The sequence below is a fragment of the Galeopterus variegatus genome, unplaced genomic scaffold, assembly GCF_000696425.1.
Source record: "Galeopterus variegatus unplaced genomic scaffold, G_variegatus-3.0.2 Scaffold11529, whole genome shotgun sequence".
Lineage (NCBI taxonomy): Eukaryota > Metazoa > Chordata > Mammalia > Dermoptera > Cynocephalidae > Galeopterus > Galeopterus variegatus.
Window position 1 is genome coordinate 40,248 of NW_007737640.1, and position 8,320 is coordinate 48,567.

At 43.6% G+C, this 8,320-nt stretch overlaps 1 protein-coding gene across 1 annotated transcript in view; it reads right to left on the reverse strand.

Moving 5' to 3' along the window:
* Positions 1-433, reverse strand: part of LOC103610659 (mediator of RNA polymerase II transcription subunit 14-like) — a 26,743-nt gene extending 26,310 nt beyond the window's left edge. Inside the window, exon 1 of the mRNA XM_008594777.1 lies at positions 124-433. Within this exon, the coding sequence (XP_008592999.1) occupies positions 124-433 (310 nt within the window). The remainder of the gene's footprint in view (positions 1-123) is intronic.
* Between the last annotated feature and the right edge of the window lie 7,887 nt (positions 434-8,320).

Consider the following 8,320-nt stretch of genomic DNA (forward strand, 5'->3'; position numbering starts at 1 on the left):
AAGGGAAGAAGGGAAGAAGGGAAGAAGGGAGGGCGGGGAGAAGAAGGGAAGAAGGGAAGAAGGGAGGGCGGGGAGAAGAAGGGAAGGGGGGAAGAAGGGAGGGCGGGGAGGCGGGCCGGCCGCCGGAGAGGAGAAACCGCCTCCTCGACTGCTCAGAGGCCGCTTCGCCAAGCGTCCATGTGTACGACCCAAAGCGGAAGTCGTTAGGCAGAGCGGAAGGGGAACCTGCAGGGGGCCTTTCGACAGAACCAGCGCCTCTTCTCGCCGGCGGCGGCAGTTGGGTGCGCGTGGGAGTGGGGTGGGGCAGCCGCGCAGGCGGGAAAGCGGAAAGGGGGACCGCGAGTCGCCGGAAGCCGCAGTGAGGGCGGAGCCGGCTCGTCACCGCGAACGTCATCAGTTGCCCGCCCTCACTCTCACCGCCCTCCTTCCCCATCCCCCCCGCCTCCGGCGTTTTAAAGGCGACATTGTGCCCTGAGGAAACGGTCTTCGCTCCCTAATTGGGGCATGAACACGGTCGGGGAGGCCGTCTAGTTCGTGCGTTGCAGCTCTGGAATCGCGAAGAAATTGTAGCAGCAGCGCGCTTGTGATTTCTCAGACCTTTGCTCCTCCCACAGACGTACGAGGCGTCTTTCGTGAGAGAGGACGTTTCCGGCCTTTTTTTTTTTTTTTAAACTGTGGGAAGAAGTACGAGAAAATATGACTGGGGGGAGGGGCAGGACCGCAGGCAGAATAACTTAATAGAATTGGGTATATGCTGAGCTCGTTATCGTCCCCCAGATCCCGTCAGTCCAATCTCCCGTCAGAGCCTTTAAATCGTCTGCTGCTGGCTCTGACTCGGTTTTTGTCCCTGCTCTTCTAATAGTTAATATTCTATGTGTATCGCCACTTCCCCCCCCCCCCCCAATATCCACTTGTTATGTTTTGCTTCTGCTTTAAAACCGTGATTCTCAGCCTTGGCTGCACTTTGAACTCACCTGGGTTTAAAAAAAAATAATACTTAGGCCTGTGGGTTCCACCCCTATACATTCAGGTTTAATTGGTCTGGCTTGAGGTCTGGGCTTTGAGATTGTAAATTTCCCAAGTGATTCTAATGTGCAGCTAACTTAGAGTCACTGTGAAAAGCATGAATTGCTGCGACCCTTTTCAAACATTTTTGCAGTTTCATGTCTCTACTTCTTAGTTGTAAGAGATGCTCCTGCTGTTCTCTAAGTTTTAGAATATCTTCACTGTCCTTCACTTGTGTAATTCTTAGTCATTCTTGAAAGCCATTCACCTGTCTTCTGAAGGTATAGCCTCTGGGATGTAATCACGTTCCCTCCTTTGTGGTCCTAAAGCACATTTACACATAATTCCATGATACTTATCAAAATGCGTTAGGATTATTTATACCACCTACAGGTGCAGTGGTTGGAGAGCAGTATGCAAGATACCGCAGGGCACAAAACTTTTTTATTTTCAATTGACAAAATAATTGTATATAGGTTTTCAAAAAGTTCATGGAAGGATTCCTTCTTGTTATCTTTTAATTCCATTTTCCACGAATTTTTTGAAGTCCCCTCGTATTTGAGGTACAATGTGATGTTTCCATACATTATACATTGTGATATGAGCAAATCACACTAATTAACATATCCGTCACCTCACATACTTATTTCTTTATGGTGAGAACATTTAAAAGCCACGCTTAAGAAAAAAGAAAATGAAATAAAGTCCACTCTTTCAGCAATTTTGAAATACACATTATTATTAACTATAGTCACTTCGTTGTGCAATAAATCACCAGAACTTATTCCTCCTTTCTAACAGAAACTTTGTACCCTTTGATCAATATTTTCCCTTTCTGTGCCCACCCCATGCCCTGCTGGTAATCACTATTCTACTGTCTACCTCTACGAATTTACTTTTTTAGATTCTGTGTATAAATTAGATCATGTAGTGGTTGTCTTTCTGTGCCTGGCTTATTTCACTTAGTATAATGTCCTCCAGGTTCATCTTTGTTGTTGCAAATGACAGAATTGTGTTCCTTTTAAAGGCTGGATAGTATTCCATTGTGTATGTATACCACATTTTTTTTTATCCATTTATCTGTTAATAGGCATTTAGGTCGATTCCATATCTCGTCTATTGTGAATAATGCTGCAGTGATCATGGGAGTGCAGATGTGTCTTCAACATTACTGATTTCAATTCCTTTGGATACATACCTGGAAGTGAGATTGCTGGATCATATGGTAGTTCTATTTTTAGTTTTTTAGGTACCTCCATACCGTTTTCCAAAATGGCTGAACTAATTTACATTCCCACCAACAGTGTACCAGAGTTGCCTTTTCTCCACATCCGGGCCAACACTTATCTTTCATCTTTTCATCATTCTAACAGTTGTGAGGTGATATCTCATTGTAGTTTTAATTTGCATAGAGAACAAACAAATTTTTTAGGTTAGCTAGAATGGGACCATTTCTTTTGCAGTTGTTTTGACTTGTTTTATTGATGGGTTTTTTTTTCCCACTCTCTCTTTTGAAAACAATATTGACTTCAGTTAAGAAACCCTGGTTGTCACATACACACGGAAGTAGGTGGTTGTACAAGGTGGTCCTTAAGGTCTTTTCTAACACTGAGATTCTGATTCTGTGTGATGTTAATAGAAGTTTAATTCTTCCTTTTTTTTTTTTTTTTTTTTTAAAGATGACCGGTAAGGGGATCTCAACCCTTGGCTTGGTGTTGTCAGCACCACGCTCAGCCAGTGAGCGAACCGGCCATGTCCACGGACTTACAACATCAATCTCAACGATTTTAGAAACTTTTTAAAGTTAGCACTATCTTAATCTGTGAACAAACACTTAAACTAGAAGAGCTACTACTTTAAAACTCTTCGTTCAGAGTTGAAGGAAGCACTCATAAGGTAAAGCGTACTACTTTTAGCACCTTGTTGAATACGTCATTTTAACTATAAGGAAATGTGTGCTGGTCAGCTCCCATATATTTTTTTTTTTTTAAAGATGACCGGTAAGGGGATCTCAACCCTTGGCTTGGTGTTGTCAGCACCACGCTCAGCCAGTGAGCAAACCGGCCATCCCTATATAGGATCCGAACCCACGGCCTTGGTGTTATCAGCACCGCACTCTACCGAGTGAGCCACGGGCCGGCCCTAATTCTTCCTTAATGCCTGTGTTAAACACAGTTATACACCATGCCTCTTGGTATTCATTCTATTTGGCACTAAAATTCTACCTAGGGAGAGTACAACCAACTTGCAAGTAAAGAAAAAAAATTAATGGGTGGGGGGTTGTTTTAGAAAAGAGAAAATTTCATCCACATCAATCACATTAGAGTTTATGGAAATTTATGTGAGTTTGAATAGATATATTTAAAAATTAAGCCTGGCCAGTTAGCTCAGTTGGTTAGAGTGCAGCCTTGTAACACCAAAGTTATGGGTTTGGAACCCCTTGCCAGCCAGCCACCAAGAAAAAAAATCATAAAAATTTAAAAGTACAAATTATCATAAACGATGTTCTGAAGAAAAATAGGAATATTTTTGAAAATACAGGAATAGGACTGTGAGACTTGTGCTTGAATTATTGGAGATCAGGAAGGTAAGGCAAATGAAAGCTCCTGAGTGGGGTGATATCCCACCTCTCAAATGGATAACATAGCCACTTGGGAAACATCGGAAGGGCTAGTAGAAGAAATGAGTGGTGAAGGGCTGGCCAGTTAGCTCAGTTGGTTAGAGTGTCGTGTTGGTAATACTAAGATCAAAGGATCAGATCCCCATACAGCCCAGTTGCCCCCCCCCAAAAAAAAAGAAGAAAGAAGGAAATGAGTGGGGAAGGAGAGAAAATGTAAGCATATTTGGCTGAGTTACCAAAATAATGATCTCCAAACCACTTTCAGAAATAGTTTATAATTTATCATTTTAAGCCTACAGTACAATGTTTGACACTGTACTATAGGTATATTCTTCTTTCATTACATTTTTCAGTCGTTCCTCTATTTGGTGATCAACTGATTCTATCACATCTCAGATAGTTTGAGAACTAGCAGCATATTTCCTTAGCTCTTATATTAACCTAAATGCTTTAGATCTTTCATGAGGTCAATCTGATTTTAACAAAAGGAATAACAAATTGACTGCAAAACACAGAAAAAAGGGCATTTCCTTTTAAGCCCCTCTGATGGAAAAATGAAATTGTGATTCATATGGTTTCATTTTAAAATATACAGCTGTCTCTCATATACAGAAGGGCCAGAAAGGAATTGAAAAGTAATGTTTTCTTTCTTTTTATAAGATATTGCAATCAATTCCTCCAAAATGGACAGCAAAAGCAGTAACTACATTCATTCCACAGATGCTACATTTATAGTGAAGTTGAGGGAAGGAATTCACAATACTGTGGGTATGGTCTTACCAACCTAGAAAAAATGAGAACACTTTAATGGCTTTGCATTTAGAATAAAACCCAAACTTTTTACTGTGGCCTCTAAAGCCATTAGCAGAGTGACCCTTGCCTGTTTCTCCATCTACCCCTATCTCCTGTCACTCTTCCCTTTACTACACTGTAACCTCACTGGGTCTAGTACATGCCATGCCCTCCCACGTTAGAGCTGTTCCAGATGCTTGAAATACTTTTTTCATGGCTCTTTACATGGCTGGCTTCTCATCCTTCAATTTTCAGCTTAAATTAGAAAACCCTCAGAGAGGCCTTCCTGACTATATTATATTAGGCACATACAAGGAAGTTCATCACAGCATTATTTGTAGAAGCAAAATTATATAAACACTCTTATGCACAGTAGGACAATGGATAAGTACATTACTATATTTCTACATAACTTCAAATGAATTAGAGCTACATGTAGTAACATGGATACATCTCAAAAACAATTCTGAATGAAAACAATCTTTTTTGATACCACTTCTGATCTTTTTAAAAGCACACAAAATAATACTCTATAATTTAATATATTGTAGTAAAAGTAAAAAATGTAAATGAGGATGATACACCACCTTCAGAATAGTAGTTACTTGCAGGGAGGAGTAAGGGATGAGGTAATGCTTTATTGGTTATTAGCTACTAGTTATATCTAACGGATTTCTTGAAGAAAAACATGAAGGACATGTGACAATATTAATAACAAGTCTGGGGATAGAGATATGATTATTAATATGTTACATACTTTTAAATATTTTTGAAATATTTCATAATTTCAAAACACTTAATTAAAATGTTTCTATTAGTATAATTTACACTAGCTGCTTTTTTTTTAAAGATGACCGGTAAGGGGATCTTAACCCTTGACTTGGTGTTGTCAGCACCACACTCTCCCAAGTGAGCTAACCGGCCATCCCTATACAGGGATCCAAACCCGTGGCCTTGGTGTTATCAGCACCACCCTCTCCCAAGTGAGCCACGGGCCGGCCCTACACTAGCTGCCATTACAAACTCCAAAATCTCAGTGATTTTGAAATAAACTTTTACTCATACTTTGTACTCACAGAGTTCAATAAAGATGTATCTCATGGGAGGCTCTCCTCTAAGTAGTAACTCAGAGATCCAAGCATCTTCTACCTTGGGAAGCCATCACTTTGTGAGGTTTTTATTATTTATTTATTTATTGTTAATGTCCACCTACGTTTCATTAGCCAGAATTAGCCACAAATCTCATTAAAGGCTAGGCAGCTGGGAAATACAGTCTTCCTTTGTGCCCAGGAAGAAAATGAAATGGTTTGTTGTACAAATAGCATTGTTTTTGCTGCAACATTAAAGTAATCTACTCTTTTTTTTACCTTAGGGCATAGCTTCCAAAATCAGACTGCTTTGATTCAAATCCTAGCTCTACCACGTACTATCTGAATTCTCTCCAAGTTACATTGCTTCTCTGGATCTAATTTTCCTTATCTGTAATAATAGTATTTACTTCAGAGGACGATTGTGAAGAATAAATGAGTTAACATTTGCAAAAGGCTTAAAACAGTAAGGATCTATAAATATCAACTATTATCATCATCATAATTTAGGAGCAATAAGTCTTATATTTGTTTATTCACCTAGTAACCTATGAACTTTCTATCTTCTCCTGTCCTCATGTGGCTATCTTTCTGATATCCCCAGCACCTAGCATAGTGCCTCTCTATCTGGCTTTAATGAATGAATGGGACAAGTATATTCCTTCACTTACATGATGTATTTCTATTTATATTGCTTTAACTTTTGTAGGATTAAGTTGACTTACATATATGTACATTAAATGAAGTGGTGGGAATTTCCTTTAAAATACTTTAGAAAAAAAAGGTGGGGAGGGTAGATGAAATAAGATTGGCAGAATGTTTGACAATTGCTAAAGCTGACAGTGGATACATGGGTGTTTATTACACTCTTTCTTTCCCTTCTATATGTTTGAAAATATGCATAATAAAAAGTTTTAAAAAGATTGAGAATGGGTAGTCAACTAAAAGCCCAGGTCTTTTTTTCTTTCATAATGAACAGCCTTTAATATATATCTACTTGATCTTTCAGATTTTTAAAGATTTTTTTGTAATTTATAGAGTGTTTAAAACTAGCATTAAAAAAGGAAACTTCGGACTTCTGGTCAAGATGGCAGAATGGACGGTCCCCAGTGTCATTCTCTCCCACATATCAACTAATTTACAACTATAAAAAAGCAACTACAGGGCCAACCCCGTGGTGCACTCGGGAGGGTGCGGCACAGGCAGCGCTGCAGCGCTCCCGTCGCAGGTTCAGATCCTATATAGGGATGGCCGGTGCACTCACTGGCTGGGCGCAGTACAGCCGGTCACAAAAAAAAAAAAAAAAAAACAACTACAGATTAGAGGTTTCGGGCAGGCATAAAAGAAGATTCCTGGGAGCACCCAAGCCGCGCCACGGGACTGAGTGAGCAGCCCGAGGCGGCAGCGCCTGAGGACAGGGACAGCGATGACGCAAAGACGAAGAGGGAACCGCCCGGCCCAGCCCTGTGAGTGACCCCCGGCCCGTCCCTACTCGCAGGGCGGACACCCGCCCGGCTTCCACCTGCCCCACCGGGATGGTCACCGGCCCCGGGGCTGCCTCCATTTTCTCAGGTGGTGGCGGCTCCAGCCCGGCTCGGCCAGGCCTGTCCTCCTCGCCCGGCTCAGCTCCTCACTGAGCCTTCCCACTTGCTTGCCCCGTCACGGGGCTTTCCAGGGCCTGCGGGCCGGCCTCCCGTCCCACTCCCTCCACGGTTCTCTGGCGGGGCTGGTGGCGTGGGGCATCCCCGGCCAGTGTCAGGAGGACAGGGAAGTGCGGGCTGGGCCGACTGTCACCCCACCGCACCTTGGGCTCAGACCCCCGGTAAACTTCCTGTTCTGGGGAGGCAGATACCATCTCTGCGGCCACCAGTTCGGAAAAACGCCTAACTGATTTCTGGTTAGGAATAGTGTGGTCGGAGCATTCCCGAGTTTGCTTGAACCTGCCGGAGAGCTGACTGTGGGCGGGCGCCGGAGTTGGTCCACGCCGGGGGGATTTAAAGGTGAACTGTGTGCTGCGGGCTCCTCCCCCGAGGAGCTTACGCTCTGGTGGGGGAGATAAGACAAGTACACAAATAACCGCGATACCAGGAGGAAGGTGATAAGTCCCGAGAAAGATCTACACAGTGCTACAAAGGCACCCAGAGCGACCGGTCGTCTGCGCCTAGCAGAAACCTGGAAGACCTCCTGGGCGAGGCAGTGCCAAGCAGGGTCTTGAAGGCCCGGCTGATAGACAAGGGTTACAGAAGACCCGTCCCAGCCCAGCCCAGTGCGCACAGAACAGGGAGACGTCCGGCTAGGGAGGCAGAGACTCGGCAGAAAACACACACCCTGCAGGGCCGCCACTGCGAGATTCAGCAGCCCAGCCTAGTGCGCACAGAGTGGGGAGTCATCTGGCTAGGGAGGCAGAGACTCAGCAGAAACCACACACCCTGCGGGGCCACCAGTGCATGATCCTGCAGACCAGGCCAGAGCGCACGGAACAGGGAGAAGTCCTGCACGGGAAGTGGAAGCTCAGCAGAGACCACACACCCTGCGGTATCGCCCCGTGATCCAGCAGAGTCCAAGCTGACCAGAGAGGTGGCTCCCCGGAGAGGCCCAAGACCCACGGCAACCACACGAACGACACTAGAGGCCAACTGAGCAGTCACGGAGGTAGCCATACCAAATTGGCAAACACAGCAACACCTTAGTTAGTCAATAGTGTCAAACCTGTGGACTGTGAAAACCCCTGCCACAATGAATAAACATCAAAAAAAAAGATACCAGAAATACAAAAAATCAAGAAAGTACACCACCAAAAGTTAATAAATCTCAA